At 29.1% G+C, this 23,205-nt stretch overlaps 2 protein-coding genes across 2 annotated transcripts; one reads left to right on the forward strand and one right to left on the reverse strand.

The window, feature by feature from the left end:
- The first annotated feature begins 145 nt into the window (after nt 1-145).
- On the forward strand, nt 146-14,937 carry Lanb2 (laminin subunit gamma-1). The gene is made up of 23 exons (XM_083053190.1): nt 146-304; nt 1,352-1,610; nt 2,586-2,887; nt 3,155-3,360; nt 3,699-3,802; nt 5,158-5,346; nt 5,749-5,974; nt 6,282-6,711; nt 6,866-7,223; nt 7,596-7,784; nt 7,923-8,108; nt 8,367-8,569; nt 8,962-9,177; nt 9,559-9,829; nt 10,106-10,284; nt 10,386-10,516; nt 10,752-10,862; nt 11,127-11,325; nt 11,820-12,057; nt 12,157-12,332; nt 12,537-12,719; nt 12,988-13,105; nt 13,387-14,937. Exons 1-23 carry the CDS (start codon nt 146-148, stop codon nt 13,620-13,622), a joined length of 4,869 nt encoding a protein of 1,622 aa, XP_082909316.1. The 3' UTR covers nt 13,623-14,937.
- A 233-nt stretch (nt 14,938-15,170) lies between these two features.
- On the reverse strand, nt 15,171-22,794 carry LOC145944679 (syntaxin-6-like). Its single transcript, XM_083053202.1, has 7 exons — nt 22,430-22,794; nt 20,447-20,670; nt 20,121-20,215; nt 19,868-19,927; nt 18,466-18,698; nt 18,287-18,381; nt 15,171-15,397 (listed from the first exon to the last, which is right to left on the reverse strand). Exons 1-7 carry the CDS (start codon nt 22,462-22,464, stop codon nt 15,321-15,323), a joined length of 819 nt encoding a protein of 272 aa, XP_082909328.1. The 5' UTR covers nt 22,465-22,794; the 3' UTR covers nt 15,171-15,320.
- Between the last annotated feature and the right edge of the window lie 411 nt (nt 22,795-23,205).

Consider the following 23,205-nt stretch of genomic DNA (forward strand, 5'->3'; position numbering starts at 1 on the left):
ATCGTTCGACGGTCGTGGTGATCCTCCTCGATGGACGCGCTGTCTAACCTCAAAAAAAAACTCTAATTTCCATTGGATTTCGCGAACGGTGAGACGGTTTAGTGAGTGTCCGGACAGAGAGAGATATCTTCTTTTTGAGGATAAGATGAGAGCGTGCGTGATATGGGCTCCACTGTTGCTTGTGGGAAGCTGCGTCGTCCTGGCCGATCCCGAAGCCGATCCATCCGACGCGCTGTTCAATCGGTTGCAGCAACCCAAGTATCGCAATGAGGACAAGTGTTATGATGAGAACGGCAGGCCGCAGGTTCTTTATTTGTTTATATTATTTATAAAATATAAAACAATGTATTTGTACAATAATCTTGCACGAGAAAGAAAAATCTTCCTACGAAGTCCTTTATTCGGTTAAAAGAAAAATGCATTCTCTAATAAAAAAAACTTAGCACTAATATATATTTTTATTTTGTTTTAATTATATAAAATTATTCACAAAAAATAGAGAAGTGTAAATTTTTTACAATTTAACTTTTTTTACAATTGTATATATAATAGATTTATATTTTGTCTCTATATGTATAAATATTTATTAATTTTTTACACAATATAAAATATAACATATTTTTCAAATCATTAATTAAATCGGTACCATTGATTACCATTTCGGTAGCTTTGAATTTTCGGAGGATGTTAAGGTTATCACGGGGTTATTCTCGAAGTTGCTTGAACCCGCAGATAATGATATGATATAAATGGATAGATGTTATTCTCAAATCCGTGAGATATATATTCTTATATATATATATATATATATATATATATATATATATATATATATATATATATATAATTCGGGAAAATCCGATTTAAATTTTTACAGAGAGAGAGAAAAGAAAAGAGAAAGGAGAGAGATACATTATTCTGTAATATATGATGGATTTATAAAACATTTTGTTTAAAATGTTAATGTAAATAAAAAGTTATTTCAATACGCACTGCAGTATGTATATATCTTGATATATATAATTTATGTTGATTTTATTTTTAATTTAATTTAATTTTAAATTTAATTTTAACTTTGATTTAATTTAATTAAAATGAATGCTAATGTTATTATATTTAAGACACCTCTCAATATAATATCGTTTGAACATATTTATTAACATTTAATAAAATTATTATAATTTATATAATTATAATTATTATTTATTATTTAATAAAATTTACTTTATATACACATAAGCTTAACTATAAAAAGAATTATAGAATAATGTCATAAAATTAAATTAATTTTAAATTGTTATATTTTAAATTAATTTTCAATTATAAACGATATATTTTTGGCGTATTTTAGAGATGCATACCACCGTTCGAAAACGCGGCTTTCAATGTGCTGATGGAGGCAACTAACACTTGCGGCGAGGATCATCCTATCGAATTCTGCAAGCAGACGGGCGTTCAAAAGAAATCATGCGAAATTTGTCGGCGTGGCGATCATTCAGCTTCCTTCCTCACTGATCATGACAATAATGACAATGCCACTTGGTGGCAATCGGACACTATATACGAAGGCATCGAATATCCTAATCAGGTCAATCTCACCCTTCATCTAGGTACGTTCTCGTAAATATTTGAGCTACTTCACAGAAAATTTCTATGTATTTCTACTTAGAAACGTTCATTTATATTTGTCCTATCTTTCTCTCTTCTTTCCTCTCTGTTTTCATTCGCACACACATATAGATATTCTCGTTCTCTTTCTTTCATCCCATTTCGTTATCTACGAGGATGTATGCGCGATGAGATAAATCATTCAGTGTGTAGCGGATGATGGAGAAATCACAGACGACCTCTCGAAACTTTAGAAGCGAATTTATTCTTCCTCTTCGTTGATTTAAGATTTAGATGTTAATTTAAGAGTTAGAATAATTTAACTTGGAGAAGTTAAAACATGTTTTTTCAATTAATTCGTAAAATCTTTCGACCATGAATTTTATGTTTCTTTTCAAATAAATTATTTAATTAAATAAAATTATGTTATACTCAATTATTCAATTCATAACAATATTTTTATCTGTTGTGTATGCATATTAAAAATCTATCAATTTATTGTAATTTTGATCTTTGAATTAATTTAATTTAGATTTATTTTAATCTTAAAAAATATATTTAGGAATTTTATTTAGCCCGATTGCGTATGTCAATTAGTTCCAATTATTTTCTTGAAAAGCGCCGAAAAAGAGAAAAGAATATACACGATGATTGAAATTTGCAATCTGTACCCCATATGTTCATTCATCAAAGCATCCGCCTCTGTTTGCATCTCTTTCTTGCGTCTCTTACTTGTTTGACTGTATTATCATATTTCTTATAAGATTATACTTTTTGCAATATAAATTTGTGTGACATTAACAATAATTTTAAAAAATGTAATTATATATATATATATATATATATATATATATATTAATAATACATTGATGCATTTATAAAGATGGCATCAATCGATTTATATTATTATTCTGTGTATAAAATATTATAGTGATAATAAATATAATTTATATGTGTTTTATTGTGTGTATATTTAGGCAAGACATTCGATATAACATACGTGAGAGTGTTATTCGAATCACCACGGCCGGAAAGTTGGGGCATCTACAAGCGGAAGAACGAGAAGTCACCGTGGGAGCCTTATCAATTTTATTCAGCAACGTGTCGAGATACATATGAACTGCCCGAGTCTAAAGAAACCATTCGTGGTGACGACACCCGCGTGCTATGCACCTCGGAATTCTCCGATATCTCCCCGCTCACCAAAGGCATCGTCGCTTTTTCGACTTTGGAGGGCCGACCATCTGCCTATTACTTCGAAACCAACTCCGAACTTCAGGCAATTAACAACAATAAAATATATATATATAATATATTCTCATCTAATTTATAAAATCTACAAAAGGTTTTCTATACAATTTTAATTATAAAGTATTAGTTTGAGATTTTTAATTAGAAATTGATTGGAAATTAAGCCTTTTCTTCTTGATGAGAACAAGAGATTACTCTATTGATTGCAAAACTAAAAATTTTTAAGTAATAGACTGCCTTTATTTATCATGATTATCTAATATACTAAACAGACGCGGTTTTCTTTTTATTATAGGAATGGGTACAAGCGACAGACTTGAGGATCACCCTGGACAGGTTGAACACATTTGGCGATGAAGTTTTTGGCGACGCGCAAGTACTGAAATCTTATTACTATGCAATAGCTGATGTGGCAGTCGGTGCGAGATGTGCTTGCAACGGCCACGCCGGAGAATGCGTAAACAGTACCAGTGTCGACGGCAGAACTCGCAGGGTTTGCCGGTAATAACTTTATCTCTCAACCATGATTTTTTTTTAACAATGATATTTTAGCATTTAATGTGCTTGGATCTATTTATTTCTTCTTTTTTTTATTTTTATTTTAATTGCTGCGGGAAATCTGGAGAAATCTTTTATATACTTGTTATGAAATGTAAGGAGATGCTTAAATTAATTGCATTAAAACAAATAAGCAATAATATCAGAATTAGAGTCCAAAATTAATTCATATTTAATTAGAATCTTCAAAATATATAATAGTGATTCTAACTTTTTTATTGTCATTTTTTATGAAAGTATGAATAACGCTTAATTAAAATTACAAATTAAACCTTTTGCAGGTGCGAGCACAATACCGCTGGTCCAGACTGCAACGAATGCTTACCCTTTTACAATGACGCTCCTTGGGGTCGTGCCACAACTACGGATGCACACGAATGCAAACGTGAGTATTTAGTAAATAATTTATAATAATCTTTATTTTAATATTTTTTATTAATTTAATTTTATTAATTTATAAATTATTTAAAAAACTCGAATTTATTTTATTATTTTTTTTTTTTACTTTTAATTGAATATGTTTACTAAAGACTAAAATTGTCTTTTATGTAACATTAATTTATGCAAGTCAAATCTGTAAAAAAAGGAAAAAATGAAATGGAAAGAGATTATTAAATATATTTATATGGAAAGAAGCTAGTAGCCAGTTTTTGAGTCTCTGTTGTAAAATGTATTACTATATAAATTAAAAGTAATTACTATATAATGTTATACGTATAACAGAATCAATGTCAGAAATCATCCAATTATCAGAGATATCAGAATAATTTTATTTTTAGTTTAACACTACTACATATAAAATCTTATTTTTATTTTTTTTAATAAAATAATCGTATATGTATATACATATATAAAAAGTTGCACATTGTATAGTTAATCCTTTTCTGCATAACGTAGCACAATCGTAGTCCAACCAAGAGAATATGACACGCGTTACAAAAACCATAAGCGTGACTATACCAGTATTACCTTCACCAGTATTACCTGATACCAGCTTTGCCTTTTACGTGCATCTCCCGCTCGTTTGAGTGGGGATGCCGGCTTGCGGAGAAGGTGCACGGCCGCTCGATGCACTTTTGTCCGCATTCGTGATACTGCGATAAAAGGGCACCTACTCGCCGAATACTCCTTGGAATTTGCTAATGAATATATAATGAAGGGATCGCAATAAGAGATAGATTCTTGAGGAAATGTAATTTTAAACGAGATGATTACGATGTTTAAAGTGACAATGACTTAAAATGCATAATTTAAAATAACACACGGTTGAACAGTTATATATGTATATCTTTGTAATTGAAAATATATAATTAAATAATTATAATTAAAGTGAACTAATTAACAATACTAATAAGAGTTAAATTATATAAGTTAAAACAGTGCGTCAACATCTGTAAATTTTCGCATTAAAAATGAGACTGATCGTGTTATTAACGATAGCGAATTGCATATCGAAAAGCTCGTCACGGAATGGAATTCTTCCTTGGTATCCGGAATCTAGTAATTAACTTTTGCATTATAGATTATATTAAAAAATATAATATTATATCAAAAAATATAATTATTTATTACGCTTTTAACATCATCTAAGTATTGTTATTTTTTCGAGTAATAACTGCATTATTTGTATCTAGAAGAAGAAGAGATGCATTTTTTGCGTTTCTTTTTTGCATTAAAAAATTTTGCAATTATTCTCCAGCACTATTTATCAAACTAATTTCCTTTATTTGATTCTTACAGCTTGCAACTGCAATGGATACGCAGACAGATGTTACTTCGACAAAGAACTGTATAAGGTGACGGGTCACGGAGGTCATTGTTTGGATTGTCGAGCGAATCGCGATGGTGCCAATTGCGAACGGTGTCGGGAAAATTATTATCAACGTTCCGAGGATGATTATTGTGTCGCGTGCAACTGTAATGAGATTGGTAAATATAATCACGATTAATATTTATTTACTTATGAGAGTAAATAATAACATAATAAAATATTTTTTAATAACAACTTCCATCAAAATTCACTAATAGTTATATTTTATCAATTGGAATTTACATCAAAATCACATTCGTGTGTCTGAAAAATTAAAATTTAAATTATCGTATATCAGGATTTCTATCCCAGGAAAAAAAGAAAGAGAAAATCCGTTTTATATTTATATAGCTTTTTAGAATCGAGATTATAATTAAATTATAATAATAAATTCTTATTAAAAATAAATAATAAATAAACTGGTAAATTTAAATTAATTCTTTTTAAAATTTTAAATTAATAATAATATAATAATATTATATATATAATAATTATAAATTGAAATGTATAATAAATTTCAGGTTCGAGAAGCCTGCAATGCAATAGCGAGGGTAAATGTCAATGTAAACCTGGCGTGACAGAGGATAAATGTGATCGTTGTGCGGCCAATTTCTATAATTTTGGTTCGTTGGGATGTACTTCCTGTGAGTGCAGCCTGGCGGGTTCAGCGGGCAACATTCCTAATTGCGATCCTGTCACTGGAGTTTGTGTTTGCAAGGAGAACGTCGAGGGAAAACGTTGTAGAGAGTGAGTTCTGTTATGCTATTTAATTACATTTTTTCCAGAAGATAATTTATATTTTAATACACTGATTGACAACATCCTAAGTAATAAACTCATGATTACAAAAAGTATTCTCCCGTAGATTTTTTATTAATAGTTTTATTGAAAAATTATTAGAATACCGTCTATGCATAGATTATGCTGGATATTCTATTTGCTTTGTATCCTTCTCGCTTATTATTTTTAATATTTTTGATTGATTTTAATTTTTGAATGATTCTTTGATTAATTGAAGAACTATTTTTTTTATTTAAAAAAAATCTAATTTCAGGTGTCGACCAGGTTTCTTCAATCTGGCAGTGGACAATGAATTCGGTTGCACTCCCTGTTTTTGCTATGGCCATTCTTCGGTCTGTCGACCGGCGACTGGTTACTCAAAGCTATTCATCGAAAATATGTTCGTGCGAGGAAATGAGCGCTGGTCTGCATCCGTGGCCGGTAATCCGATTCCATTGCATTATGATGCGTTGACTCAGACAATTTCGGTGACCGCGCTCGATCGCGACAACGTATATTTCCTCGCACCAGATAGATTTTTGGGAGACCAGCGAGCGTCGTACAATCAGGATTTATCGTTTATACTGAGGATAGGAGAAACTGGTCCGGCTCCTACAGCACGCGATGTAATTTTAGAAGGTGGAAACGGCGAGCAGATCACACAACCAATTTTCGGTCAGAATAATCGTTTACCGACTGTCACAGTAAGTATTTTTGCTCTTATTATCTTTTATTTTCTTCTTTTTTGTTAGTATATATGTAATATACATGTTTATTCAGCCAAATGTATATTTAGATATTTACTCGTATAATAATACAAATGTAATACAAATGCTAATGTAAATTTTATTTTTGCAGCCTCAGGAATATCGATTCAGATTGCACGAGCATTCCGGCTATGGTTGGCAACCTCGATTGTCTTCTCGAGCCTTCATGTCAATTTTGTCAAACTTGACCGCCATAAAGATCCGCGGAACGTATACTCATCAGGGCCGAGGATTTTTGGACGACGTAAATTTGGAGACGGCTCATCGCGGCGCAGCAGGTGAACCGGCTGATTGGGTGGAACATTGTCAGTGTCCTCACGGCTACGTCGGTCAGTTTTGTGAGTCGTGCGCACCCGGATTTCACCACGACCCGCCTAACGGCGGTCCCTTCGCTCTTTGCGTTCCTTGCAACTGCAACGGCCACGCCGACATTTGCGAGGCCGAGACAGGTATTTAGATTTTATTGTCTTGTTATTCTTTATATTTAACTTTTACAATACTATTACAATTCGATATTTATTATCTTTATCATAAAAAGAGAATTTTTGTAAATTAATCTGATCATAATATGTTAGCTGATTTGATTTGCTTGTAAATTATATAATATTCTCTTGTGATTAAATAATTTTAAAATTCAAAGTTGATAGAGGATGATAACCTTATTTGTTCCATTTGCTAAATTAAAACAAATGTTTAATTATAAGTGAACTATAATTATAGCTTTATAATAATTTCTATAATATTCTATAATAATAAGTAATATTTTTCTAATAATTTATATTTAATATATAATACAATATTTTTTCCGTACATTTTTTTAGGACAATGCATTTGTCAGCATAATACTGCAGGCAGTAATTGTGAGTTATGTAGTAGGGGATATTACGGTTATCCATTGAAAGGAACTCCGGATGACTGCAAACCGTGTCCTTGTCCGGATAATGGACCTTGCATTCTTCTGGGTAACAATCCCGATCCTATCTGCTCAGAATGTCCTATTGGCAGAACTGGTAAGTATATATTATAATCTTGTGCATATATATATTCGATTAATCCTTTTATAATTTTATTTTAAATATTTTTAAAATAAATTATTTTATTTTAAATTTTATAAATTTATTTAAAAAATTTTTTATATTTTTTTGTAGGACCTAGATGTGAAACATGCTCTGATGGTTATTATGGGAATCCTGAAAGAGGTCTGGCTTGCCGTCCTTGCGATTGCAATAACAATATCGATTTAAATGCAGTTAGGAATTGTAATCACGAAACAGGAGAATGTCTCAAGTGCGTCAACAACACAGCGGGCTTTCATTGTGAAGAATGTCTATCCGGTAAGCATAATCTAAAAAAATATGAGATCTTAAAAGAGAAAGAGAGAGTACGTTATATAAAAAATATTCTAAAGATCTTAAATTAAAGATCTTAATATTTTAAAGATAATAAATAAAAATTGAAAAAATATAATCTTTAAAAATCTGTGCCTTATACACTTCTGGATTTACTTATACCTGCATGCTTTATTATTATTTATATATAATAATATAATATGTATTGTCTTATATTATTATTAATTATATATTTAATGTCAGGATATTATGGAGATGCATTATCGGATCGCAAGGAAGATGGATGTAAATTATGTCAATGTTATCCACCGGGCACTTTGGAACTTGACGATGGAAGAGTTGCACCTTGTGATCAATTGACAGGACACTGTGCCTGCAAACCGCATGTCATAGGTCGTAATTGCGATAAGTGCGAAGAAGGTTACTATCATATTATGAGCGGAGAGGTAAAGTCTATTAAATTAGTAGAAATAATTATATTTTAATGAAATGGACAATATTCCATATTAAATTTTATTAAATTGTTTTGTATTAATTTTTATTTAATTATTTTAATTTATGAGATGTGACACAAGAATCTCCAAGATTAATATATCGTTATAAACATATGAAATATTAAAGTAGTTATGTCATTGCAAACTTAACTTTTACTTCTGCAATATGTAATAAATTATTTTTACATATTATTATTATTAAATATTAACTATTAATATATTATTTAAATTACTGATTAAATAATACTTTTATCAAAAATATAAATAAAATATTAATTTCTTTCATTTCTAAATGTATGATATTTTCAAATTGTATGTAAAGAACATTATTTTGTTTTTCACAGGGTTGCACACCTTGTAATTGCGATCTCGAAGGTTCTTACAATCGAACCTGTGATCCAATAACGGGTCAATGTCAATGCCGACCCGGAGTGACAGGTCAACATTGCGATGCCTGCGAACCATATCAGTACGGATTCAGTCGTGAGGGCTGCAAATCTTGCGACTGTGACAGCATCGGCTCCCAGGACCTACAGTGTGACGCAAATGGACAGTGTCCTGTAAGTCTATATATACATATATGTAAAATTAGATTAATATATATTCTATATAAATAAATTACAAATATAATTAAGATAATACAAAAATACAAAATATAATTAAGATTTATATTAAATTTCTTTACACATAATATATTATAAATATCCATAAAATTAAATTAAAGCTTACATAACAATTTGATATCGATTGTCTTAGCTTTAACAGTAAGCAGTTTTTTAAAAATTTAGTTAAAATTATATATATTTTTTTGATTTTTATATATCATTGATTCTCAGCAAAATACAAATTATTAGAAATATGTTTTTCTTGATTATTTTTTTTATTTATTTCTGTCAAAGTTGTTTTTTTAATCTTATAATATTTTTGACAATTATCGACAGTGCTTGACGAATGTTGAGGGCAGACGTTGCGATCGTTGTAAGGAGAACAAGCACAATCGTCAGCACGGCTGCATCGATTGTCCCGATTGTTATAATCTTGTGCAATCGGCGGTCAATGATCACCGACGACGTTTGGCTGAACTCGAAGATACCCTCTATAAGATTAACAGCAGTCCCACCGTCATCAAAGATTCGGATTTCGAAAAGGAGCTCAAAAACGTCCAGGATAGAGTAAAAGCATTACTGACTATCGCCAAGCAAGGATCTAGCAGTAAATATTAATATTACTTTTACTACTTAAATATCGATATTTAAAACTATTTGAATATTATTGTTAGAAAAATTCTGATTGAGTAAAATATTAATTTAACAATTATATAATATTAAGTTAATTAAAAGAAATTTTTTATTAGAATTAATATATCAGATAGTTTTTATCTATTAGAGAATATTACTACTAATTTTAATTATTAATATTATATCTATTTATTACAAAATAAAAATATAAAAACATTATGTTAAACATAAAGACTGATATCTTTTTCAGGTGAGAATAAAACATTGGTGGAGCAACTGGACGAACTGCGTGAACAATTAAATACAATTGACAAGATCTATCAGACCGTGGATGTGACAGCAAATGATGCGCGTGATATAACAGAAGAAGGTTTGACGAGTATTGATGAAGCGGAGAAGGTTTTGGATAAAATCTACGAGCAATTAACGGTAAATTAAATTTTATTTTTCTTATTTACAATGACGAGATCAACCGAGTATTTTAAAAACTTTTCAAAAAATTATATGTATAATTTTATATTAAATGATAGGAAGCGGAAGATTACTTAGCTACAGATGGAGCGAGCGCTTTGACTGCAGCAAAATTACGTGCCGAACAAGTTGGCCAGCAAAATCAACAAATGACATCTATTGCACAGGAAGCTCGCGTACTTGCTGAAGTGTATGTATTTTATATAAATTTCTAATCTACATATATTACATATATCATTAATAATTAAGTTTTTCATAAGGATTTTTCTTTAAAGACAGAAAGTAAAAGAATTAACTACTAAATTATCATTAAATAATTTTTTTTAAATTACATGCATATATTTTAATTTTTTATTTTTATTATATTGTTATAGCATTGCATTGATTATTATTATTCAAACTTGTACGAGTACATCTTCTTTTAGAAATACCAATGAAGCTAAAAAGCTTCATATGCTAGCGGAACAAGCGCGAAATACGACGTTGGAGGCTTACAATCTTGCAAAGCAAGCAATATCAAAATATTCTAATATAACGTAAGTGATATCTTCTTTTTTTTCTCGAGTTTCTCACTTATATTGATTTATATTTGATACGTAACATACATATAATTAGTAATTTATACATTTATAATTAATTAATAATAATCTGCAACATATAATTCTATTATTTTAATATATAACCTTTAATAATTTTTTTTTCTCTTTTCTAATATAATAATTTTACTAATTAATATTTGCAATCTTTTATATAAACACGCAATATCTGTGCATTGAAAAACGAAACGATCTTATGTACAGGGATGAAATTAGAGATCTGGAGAACAAGCTGGCACAACTGGAGGATCGTATGGACGAAGTGAGGAATCTAACTGCTACCGCAGCTGCTAAATCTTCTGCTGTCTCTCAGGAAGCGTTAGATTTGCTAATTCTTGATCTAACACTTCCTACGGTCGATCTCGAGCAACTGCGACAACAAGTAGAAACCGTCAGCAATGAGGTAATTACAAATAAATAAATAAATATAAGTCGAAATTAACTACTTTCTAACTATATACAAAATTAATATAAATATATGTACATATTGTGTCACTTAAAAATTTAATATCACTATGTTTAACTTCTTTTCTTATTTGCAAATATCTAACAAGATTTTTTTATTGATTGAGAAAGTTAAAGGATTTATAAATAAATTTGTATTTAATTGTATTTATTATTAATTAATTTATTTCTTATTTACTTATATTTATATATTTATACTATATTTATATATATTTATGTTATATATTTATATTACTTTTGTTGAATCTCTTCTATCAATATTATTAATATCAATAAAGTATTATTATGAATTCGAAAAAGATAAAAAGATAGTCAAACAAGAAACACTTCTAGTTTACTTCTAGAAAAATTGAATTTATTTAATTAAAATATACAAACGATAATATTCTGTCTAATATAAAATTTAAATAATGTATATGTTTCTTCACAAAGGGCTTAAGGATAAAAGAGCAGGCACAACTCTTATTGGAGCAAAACGAGAATTTTATCAAAGAAATGTCTGAAAAAGTTAAAAACAGCGAAGAACTTCTAGATCGAGCCCAAGATCAACAAGCTGCAACAGCCGAGCTCTTAGCTGAGTTAGACGAAGCCAACGAAACGGCGAATGACGCCGTTAAACGTGGCGATCAGACCCTGAAAGAAGCTCAAGAAACTTTGAAGAAATTAGGAGGTATGATTTGATGAAAAAAAAAAGTTTTGTACAACTTATTTTATTAAAAAAAAAAGAACGCAGCAATTTTTCTTTATTTCAATTTTTATGTTGTTTTAGAATTTGACGCTGAGGTGCAACGCGAACGCATTAAGGCTCAGACTGCTTTGCAGGATATTCAGATTATTGAAGAATTAATTGATAATGCTAGCGTGCAAGCTAAAGAGGCAGAGAGAGTGTTAAACGGATCAGAGGGTAACGCTAAAAGCGCACGCGAAATAGCGCAAAACGCGCAGGTTAGACAGATTATTCAAACTCGTTTAAAAAAAGTTATAAACTATTATAATTTATTAAAATTAAACAGTAATGCTACTTTATTCCTTTTTTTTTATTTTATTTTATTTTGCGATTTATCGTCTAATCATATATAATTTTATATATATGTATATAATCTCTACTCGTTACATGTTAAATCACATTTATCATATTTGTTATTCCAGACTTATGCAGATAGAGCAAGTGCCAATGCAAACGATATTAGAATAGAGGCGAATAAAACAAAAATTGAAGCTCTACGGCTCGGAAATGAAGCCGAGAAGTTACATCTCAGAGTTGATACTACAGATTCGATGATGAGGCAATACGAGATCCAAATTGCCAAGGATGCCAATGTGACCGCTGAGGTAAGAATTTTATTAATTAAGTTGAATAAGAAGGAATAGTATTAGAAACAAGAAATTAGTCAATCAATAGAAAAATTGTTGAAAAAAATTATAAAAATAAACATAAACACATTGAAATAAGTAAATAAAATTAAAGAGAACTTATTCCTAGATGGATAAATATGTGGGTTCTATATAATACACTGGAACTATCTTTTTCGAATTCGAATGGCTCTTATCTAAGACGGAAGTAAATCATAATATCTAATATTCTTATCTGACTTTTTAGGCAAACCATAAAGTGGGCCAAGCGAAGACCAATGTTACTCTTGCGTCGCAACAAGTTGATAAAGCCTTATCCGATGTGAGCTCAATTATTAAAGAGCTCGAAAATTTACCGGAAATCGGTGAGTTTTAATCTTTTAAACTTTAAATTTGTCTATTTATTTTTAGAAAAGTCTATTTCTAAATTTTCTGTCTTATCATATACATACTATTGGCTTATTACATATTTTATTTAACTTATTTGTGTTTGTTTGAAATATATGGAACGTGTTAAATGTCTCAAGAATTAATCTAGAAAAAAAATTTGGACATTCTAAAAGATTAAACTCAATATTTTTTTACAATCTTAAATAATTCTAATTTATATATTCTAAATGCTGTATAAACTTATTTTACAATTTAGATGACGCCGACTTGAATCGCTTAGAAGAACGCCTAGTCGCCGCTGAAAAGGAAATTAAAGCCGCAAATTTAGATCAACGGATTCGCGCTTTGACAGAGTCAAAAAATCAGCAAACGCAATGGGTTAAAAATTACGAAGATGAAGTCAGCCGGTTGCGAATCGAAGTGGAGAACATTGATGATATTCGAAAGGCTTTACCAACTGATTGTTATCAACGCGTTCGTCTCGAACCTTGAAATTAAACTTTTCACGCCACATCAAACACATTTTTGCGTAAGTTTTTAAAAATATATTAAGCTATATAAAGCATTTTTTAAATCCTGTGTATGCTTTAGCATTAATTAAGACTCGAGAATCTTTAGCTAAGCCGTTAAAAGTCATTCTTTCTTTTTCTTAGAATATTATTAGGATTTTATGACTCTACGCAAAAATTATTTGTAGGGACAATAGAGACTCTTGATTTTTCAACAATAAATTTTTTAAATCTCAATTTTAAATACTCAATGATAATTTACATAAATTCTTATTGGTAAAGATTTTTGTGATACGAGAATATTATTAGAGAACTTTTCAGAAATTATTTAATATGCATATATTTCAAGTAGATCTGTTTTTTTTATAATTTGAAATTGCAAGTCTCTTTAATTATCTACTTAATAAAGCATTTTACTTAAAAAGCATTTTGCATATTAGGCTAGAGACAACTTCTGTGCATCATTATACATGCACATGATGGCAATAATAAATGCGTTTTATACCAAAGATTTTTTATAGTATAAATATTTGGATTTGTATCGTCATTTATCGTTTGATTAGCATATATTATATTTGTTATAATTGAGTAATCATGTATAACTAATCATGTATAAATATGTATATAGATCTGTATACATTTATAACACATAACTGCCACGTTAATACATTATCTAGGATGATCTAGAATTTAAGCGGATAATGTCATGTGCACATGTCAATTTTAAAAGTGTTCTTTGGGGTTTTAAAAGTAGTATTTTGGAATATAAAATATCTATGAATAACAAAAATAATTTTAAAAAATGATTTGTAAAATACAATTATAAATAAGAAAATTATTAACCATTTTTAAGGGAAAATAAGAAAGTATAATTAAAATACATTTTTATGTTAAAATAAGAATAAAATAAAGAAAGTTCTATTTTCTCGTATAGCACTAATTAAAATATACTGAATAGAAAATATATATATGCAACTTGTTATACTCATGTCATTTTTATAACATTTTTTAATTATCCACTATTATCCATATAATTAAACTTTGAGATTGAGATGAGAAATTTATAATCAAGTCTAGCTTATGTCGATATATCATATTTTTACACACAGACAAGATAGATAAGATAAAAGAGCATTTTTATACAAACTTAGAACGTTGTAAACTGTTTAAAGGCAATAAATATCTCAAAAATATGGTAGTAGTCAACAATATTATTATCTTGTTTGCTATATCATTTGTTATGTGTATTTTATTATAAAGAAGAAATAGTATTAAAACATACTTTTATCGCCTGAGTAACTTTGTGAAATATTGCATATCTTTATATTGCACATAAAATAAAATATGATTGAAGACTTTTTAAGAGAAAAACAATTTTAATATATTACAAAACATATACACACAATTATATATATAATAAATAATAGTAATAAAAAATTAATAACAAAAATTTTATATATAATTCACAATTATTATTAAATATGTATCTACTATTGGTGTGAAAGACATTTAAAAAGAGGTCGTCATAAAATTATTTTATAATTAACTATTTATTTTTTTATTCATAAAATCTCACTCATCATTAATATGTAAGTATGGACTTAGATTACATTTAAAGCTACAAAGAGGATCTTGCATCCTAGGAAAGGAAGAGAAGAGGTTGGAAAAGGTGAGAGATGATTCATTTAATTATGAATAAAATGATTAAAAACACCAATATAGCAGTCAACACTCCAATGGCTACCCATTGTCTCCGATCTAAAACAAACGGAAAGTAACATCACATGCGTCACTCGAGATCTTCTACGAGAAGACGGTTTTATAGAAATATTTATATCGTAATTAATAATAATTAACATCCTGACAATAGAAAAATACATTGCAATACTGAAATAATTCTTAATATTTATTTATTTTGAAATGTTTATGGAGTAGAAAATATTCTCTGTTATTTAATTTTCAACGCAATTAATTACAAAATTACACAAGCAAAATTAAAACTATGTAAAATTTTTAATATATGAAGCATATCAATATCAATTATAATTTATACAATTACTCATAAAATTATTGATCAAATGTATTTAAAAAGCTATTTAATTCTTATAGATAGAGTGTCTTATTTTAAATTATGTATGCAAATATCATCGTTATTGATTATATCAAAAAAATGTTTCAGGCAAAAATTGAATAGTTTTTAGGTGTGTGTAAAGAAAATATGTGTGAAAAACAACTTAATTTTTGGAATTATATACTTTTGAATGCATTGATCGATACATTCACTATAAAAAAGTATTATGCTATAATTTTATGTCGAAAAACTATTATTTAGACGTTTTAATATTTTAAAGTAGATTAATTCTGATTAGCTGAAAATTGTTTTATAGAATATTGCATAAAATGTTTAAAAACATTTGACTAATTTTATGAGTAATTGTAGATATCAATTTTAAATAAAAAATTGCGAGGAAACAGGAGCACTTATAATTATTTATAGTTCACAGTACACAAATTGGTTCTTATATTTTATTCGTCACTGTATTCTATTCTTTCTTTTTTCACACAATTGGTCGTCGGCGAGAGAAAGAGATAACAATAAAACTACACTTTGTTAATTACATTTACAATCTACACTCTTCTCCATTCGCATAGATAAATTTCTTAACTTTGTCATGCATCTGTCTTCTCCAACGAGAAAATTCAATTTTTTAATTTGATTTCTTCATAATTCATAAATTGATTTAATTTTTCAATTCTTGAATTTCCAAATCCTTGAATCTCTTAAATTCTTAAGTCTCTATGCATTTGATTTCATATACTTGTAGATCTTTTAATCCTAATCTTTTAAGATTCTAAAACTTTTTGCTTTATAAACTTTTGAATTTTCTAAACTCTTTGTTTTGGAAATATAAGTCTAAATCTATTTTCAATATATATCATATTGGTTTTTTGAATTCTAAAGTTCTTTTCATTTTTTCTCATATTATGTTAAATCTTTTTATTTTTCATATACATTAATCTATTTTTTTTTAATTTTTTCAAGAATTAAACACATACTTTTGGAATAATTTATACATTCTTTCAGTACTTAATGATTATATATTCAATAACTGTGCTATATTTTGCATTATGATTTTATTAAGAATATTCCTTCGCAAGAATATATATCTAACTGGTCCTGATTTTGACTCCATTCGTGCTTTCTGAACAAGACTCGGTATTCTTTGGTAATTATTAACAAACTATCATCTCTGATATAACAGCGATTAAAATTAACTAATACTCTTTATTTTTCCTTTTTCTAAAAAGTTTACAGATATAATATATCAATTTATTATAATCTACATTCTCAAATATTACTCATTTGCGTCTAATAAAAGAATTTTAATTTTTCCTCATTTTATTTTTATCTTTATTTTATTTCTACTTATAATTAGTGCTAATCATAATCAGTGAAAAAGGGATAACAAAAATGCAAAATGTGTTTAATATCGTTATGTTAGAACAGAAAATGTCAATAATGGTTTAAAACATTTAGGTTAGATAGATTATTTTTTATTAGTAACAATTATTTATAATATTAGTAAATTATTTACTAAATTTCTCTGTCTAAATTATTTTTAAATATTACAATTAAAAAGGGAAGCTAAATTAAGTTTTAATTATTAAAAATAATATATATGTACATAATTATATACACACACATATACACATGTGTGTGTGTGTATAATCACTTGTTAGTTATAATTATTAGAGCCAACTAGCCAATCATTTTATAAAAGTCGTTAAACTGTCTTTAACAAATTATAAACAAAGTTTGAAAGTAAAAGAAAAAATTATTAAATTATTTTTTAATATTAAAGTAATAATATAATAACATATTGATGATAAAATATAATTATTAATGCACTTGATAAATTATATATTCATAACATTTCTTTTAAAAATAATTTAGACATAATTTAGTAAATAATTTCCTAGGACAAATATTTTATATTACTCTAATTCAGATTATACAACAACTAATTCTTTGCAATACTATATTACACATAATATGTAAGCTGCATTTGCAACGTCATCCTTTGTTTTTAGCAATATTATTTTTAAAGAAACTTAGAACTGATATATATTTTGTATAATTTAATAAATTTTTGCAACTTTTCAATTTCTAAATATTTCTAATTGTGAATAATACGTAAGATATGAACTTGCGCTACTTTGTAGATAAAAGTGCACTCTCTTAAGATTTTAAATGATCACTCTCTGTAGCTAAACAATTTTCAAAGGACAATTGAATTAGATGGCATCAATAAAAAGTATTGTAAAACTAACTTTTCAAAAGAGTTATTTGTATTTTTTTTCTCATAAATATTTTATTCATATTTTCTTAAAATATATCCTGCTAATAAAAATATTTCAAAATAATTATAATTAAAAATATCTAAAAAAAATTGTGATTACAATATTTCTCATTGATGCTTTTGGGTTATCTAAAGATGCACAACAATTAATCATTAGAACATAGGAAACAATTGGCAATTGTAGTAGATAAAGAGGAGAGAGAGGAGGGCTTATTATCAGAGATGAGATCGGTGACACTGGATGTCACCGGGGTGGTGGGAGCAGGAATGTAATTGTTATAGTTACCATTACTCATGTGCAGCACCTTGGCCATCTTCTTCATGGTAGCGTCTAACTTGGAATCTGTTGTTTCCAGCTCGTTCCCAAATTCATCCAACATCCTGCAAAAGATGTATCTTGAAGTCTCATAATAAACAAAAGAAGATAACACAAATAACAAATAAAATTGAGAAAATTTTATTTACACAGCTTGCTCATCTAGTTCACTGTTGATTTGCCTGGATACTGTTTTTAATGTGCCAACTGTTTCCCCAATCATGTCTAAGTGTTCATCCTGCTGCATTATCATAGTGTTTTGCTGTTGCAGTGTATCACTGAGGAATTGCCTATTTGGACTATCAATTTCATTTTCTAGCTTGCTGTATTTTGTGGTGCCATGATTGGTTGGTACTCGCGCCGGGCTGTTGTCCAAAAGCGGCTAAACATAATAACAAAGATAATTATTGTAGATATATAAGATATGATTAAAATGTTACAGAAATAATTGTAAATCATATTGATTTCTAAATTTATTTATATACTGCAAAATACTATAAAACATGTATATTAACATTCAAATTTAATAATTAAGATATTAATAAACTACAAATAAAAAATAATAAGAAAAGAACAAAGAAGTAAATAACTCAATCGTAAAATTTATAGAATTTATCATAGATTAATATTTAAGAGATAAAAATCGTGTTTCTCGAGAATTTTTAGATATATAATCGTCTTTTAGATAAATGTTAACGAGTGTATATAAGTTAGTTCCAAGTTTCATAATGAAAAATTTTTGATACCGTGTATACCATTGTCATTTGCGAGAAGTGATGAATAGACTTGTCAATATTACAACGTGTGAATTGTCAAAATAGCACTAATTAAAACAGACATGATAAATCGCACTCTTTTCAGGTTAGAGATCACCGAATGACTGTAACTGAAATGTCATAGACTAATCGCGAAATGAGATCGTCCGATAATGAAACAATGATTGGACGAGCTACCTATAGATGTCACTGTTCTCGCTACAAAGAGCAGAGGGAAGTTATGAATTCTATTTATTTATATAAACAATTTAAATTTTACTTTAATTTAATAAAAATTAAATATATATATATATATATTTGTATATATATTTATAATATGTAAAGAAGGCAGTGTAGATTAAGTTATACATGAAAAATGTAAATTTAAATACAATTTTTTAATTTTATATTTAATTATTTATGCAGCATATTTCAAATGAGATGTTTCTTTATACACAAAACAAATGTTGCAGGTTAATAATAAAATTTGCGAAAACAAATTACATTTTATATATATTCACTAATTGTAAGATTATTCTCTTAAGTCTTTATTTAAAAATTCATAAAAAATTTCGTATGCTTTCTTATTTTTGCTAATATTTTTATTTCTTTATTGTTCATTTTTCATCTTTTTTGCTTTCTTATTTTTGCTTTTCTCACACGCTATTTTTTGATTTTTGACAATATATATAATTTAACATTTTTAGAATGTGATGTGATATAAATACTATATGTTGTATGTTATGATACAATAAAGTATACAATTAAAATATGGCAAAATACAATATGTACAGACCTGTCTCGCCGTGTTATCACGATCCCGGCTTCTGCTCAAATTCAATTTGTCCTTCATGATCTGTGGAATGTTTAATAAATGAATAATTTAATAGTGTATCAAGTTAGCATTAATTTTGCGAATGTATCTCACAACATTGCATTTTTTAAAATTAAAACAGTAAATATATGACGGAATGATAATGCATTACATAATCAACAATTATATATATAAGGCATTATCATTTTAAATGATAAACTATTTAATTAATTACCTTGACTTCTTCTCGTGCTTGCTCGATGAAACTTTGTTGAACTGTCAACTCCTTGTTGTCGATCTTAAATTTCGTCGGATTCTTCTCAACGATACGTATACGTATGCGTTAATGACAATATAGACAATTTAAATTAAAAACTGGTTATTCAATTCTATGAAAAAGTCATATTTGATACAATTTTTGCAAATTCACAGATTCATTCAATCGATATTCAATTTAATAAGAAATAAGTTTGCATTTTAAATTTAAATTAAAATTCAGGTCCAAATGGAATACAAGTTCATACAGAATTTTTGAGCGTGCGATTGCGGGGAAAAGGATATAGATAGTGTCTTCGAGGTCGTCGAGATCCCACTCGATGGAGCGCAGGGCTTTCCGCAGCTCTGTGGTGGTCCAGTCGAGCTCGTCCGTCCGCGAGATCGGGGGCCCCGTAGCACAGCCGCTCATCGGCAGACCGACACCGGTCGGCGATGTGATCCCGACATTCTGCAGCTCGCTCCACCGGCCGTACAAGCCGCGATTCTTGTTCAACGCCTTGCACACCTCGCTGAAAGGAGTCGCCGACAAAATTACAATTTTCCCCACCAGCAATACTTATCTATATAGACAGATTCGCACCAATCAATGACATTTCGATAGGACACGTGGCAATTCTCAAAAATGTATATTTATATATATATATTTTAAAAAATCGATGTTAAATTAAAAAACTTATATTCTGAATTATGATGTAAATTTTCTCTCAGTTTTTTGAATAATTATATATTCGAATTCGTGCATTTATATGTTAGATATGTGATTGATTTTTTTTCTACAGATATTTTCTTGCAATTATGCAAATCCATCTGAAGATCTGCCGTTTTTTTAACTTGCTTTCGTTTCGAATTAGATTGCAGCGATTCCTCGAAAAATGAAGGATGTTTTATGAATTAGAATCTTTATTATATATATATATATATATTATAATTATATATTATTGCATGCAGCCTAAAATGTTTCTTAATATATATAATTAACAAGCATATAATATGAAACTATCTAATAATTTCTATTTTTTTAGATACATATTATAACTCTTTATATCAAAATTATTAAATAATTGCATTAGTTAATTATATATATTTAATAATATCTTTCTCTTTCATATTTAAAGAAAACATTTCACGCGCATCTTCATCTTTTGAATTTAAATGTCACACATCAATATAATTATATATATATATAATATAATTATTAAATGATATCGATCTATTGTTCCTATAATATCATATTATAAATAAGCAAATATATCGCATATTAAACCTCCTCCATATAAAAGGAGGTTATGTTCTCGATTAGATATCGCGCATGTTCGAAAACAACTTTTTGTTTTTCGTTTATTTTTATATTAAAATAGAAAATGTTTGGTATTAATAATATAAATTGTAAATAACGTATGATTTTATTTTAAAGAACGTCAATAACTTTGACTTTTTAAACATCGTGTAATTTTAAAAGAAAAATTCTTATCATAAAATTTGCTTCCCTTTAAAATAATTTCTCCTTTATTAGATATATATTTTTGTGTCTTGAAAATAACAAAGATATATTTAAAGAAATTTAAAGATATATAGAAACAAAAACGATATTATATGTTGCATACAAAATATTCAATTAATTAGTAATTTAATAATTACTGAATAATATTATTTCATATATTCGCGAATATATGTCAGTATATTTATATATATTCAATCTTCATAAGAATACAAATTACAAGTTTTAACAAAGAATTTACAAATAATAATCTTTGATTGAAGAAACACTAAATCGCAAATCTGTCAAAGACGCAACATCGTGCAACATTCATCATTATACACACAAACCGATGATGAAATATATCGTCGCTCCGTCATACGGTGTGACAAATATTTGTCCTTATTGGAGCAATATGTCAGCTCAAGATAACCCGCATTACGAGACGTGCTTTGTTCTTAAAAAAAGAAAAAAAAACCGATAACGCTTCGACGATCGGTCATCGTCGCATCAATTTAATCCGCGATATCGCACTTTCGAACACTCTTATCAGCCGCGTCGTTATCAACGCGTGTTTGCAAACGTTCTTCTCTTTCATACATACGTGCCCTCTCGCTCATTCGATCCCTCTCTCTTCCCCCACCTTCCGATCCCAAAAATCCCCATGACAATGATACGCACAGAGGATCTATACACTATGGAATCATATTGTTCCCTTTTTTCGGACTCGCGCGAAAAAAAATCGATCATTCCTCCTCCTCCTCCGCGACACATACTTACTCGATACTTACTCTTTGACGACAAAGAACGGATTTTCCAGCGTCATTCCTTCTTCGAAATTTAAAGCGACGGTCGCGCGGCACCCTCGGTGGAAGCGCGATCGCGCCCCGGCCGCGCGCTCATCGGTGGGACGAGAGTTCCGAGAGCTCCGAGATACGATGGCGCGAGTCCGTGCGGTATATTTAGTATTCGCGACGAGGAGTCCGCGCACAGCTAACCCTTTACAGTGTCTCCCTTATCGCTGGATACGCGGAGTAGGGAAAGAGAAGCGGACCGGATTGGCGCGACCGCGTCGTAGCACTCGCAACCGCGACGCGCACTCGCCGGCGCTCCGTCGTCGTGTGACGTCTCTGTCTCGGCTCTCGGCTCCGGCGTCGCGCACCACTATTTATTCGATTTTCAGGGTCGCGCGCGCCCCGGCGCGGCGCGCCGCGACGCCACGCGGTGGCGGGCCGCCGCGATTTATTGATTCGCGGGGATATGAGGGAGCGTTCATATATCTCGTCGCCGCCAACTGCTCACCTCACGCCGGAAATAATCAACGACTTCGTTGAATTATAATTAATAAAATAAATAATTAATACTTAATATAATAAATAAATAAATAAATATCAAAATATAAATAACAAAATTTTTTAAATATATTATTATATATTATTATTATTATTATTATTTATAAATATAAATATAAATTGATTAATCGCGCGTATCGAATGATCGATCGATCCATTTTCTCGCAACATACGACGACCAATCAATGAAGTACTCTGCGTTGATACCACTGCTT

The sequence above is a fragment of the Prenolepis imparis genome, unplaced genomic scaffold (genome assembly GCF_030444845.1).
Source record: "Prenolepis imparis isolate NDT839.2.m4 unplaced genomic scaffold, iyPreImpa1.0 SCAF_13, whole genome shotgun sequence".
NCBI lineage: Eukaryota > Metazoa > Arthropoda > Insecta > Hymenoptera > Formicidae > Prenolepis > Prenolepis imparis.

Coding starts and splice junctions, on each gene's coding strand:
- Lanb2 (XM_083053190.1), top strand. CDS start 146: ATGAGAGCGTGCGTGATATGGGCTCCACTGTTGCTTGTGGGAAGCTGC. Junction 5,347..5,748: donor GTGCAACTGTAATGAGATTG/GTAAATATAATC, acceptor AATAAATTTCAG/GTTCGAGAAGCCTGCAATGC. Junction 5,975..6,281: donor GAGGGAAAACGTTGTAGAGA/GTGAGTTCTGTT, acceptor ATCTAATTTCAG/GTGTCGACCAGGTTTCTTCA.
- LOC145944679 (XM_083053202.1), bottom strand. CDS start 22,464: ATGACGCTGGAAAATCCGTTCTTTGTCGTCAAAGA. Junction 20,671..22,429: donor CCGTTCTTTGTCGTCAAAGA/GTAAGTATCGAG, acceptor GACTCCTTTCAG/CGAGGTGTGCAAGGCGTTGA. Junction 18,699..19,867: donor GTGATAACACGGCGAGACAG/GTCTGTACATAT, acceptor TATTATGTTTAG/CCGCTTTTGGACAACAGCCC.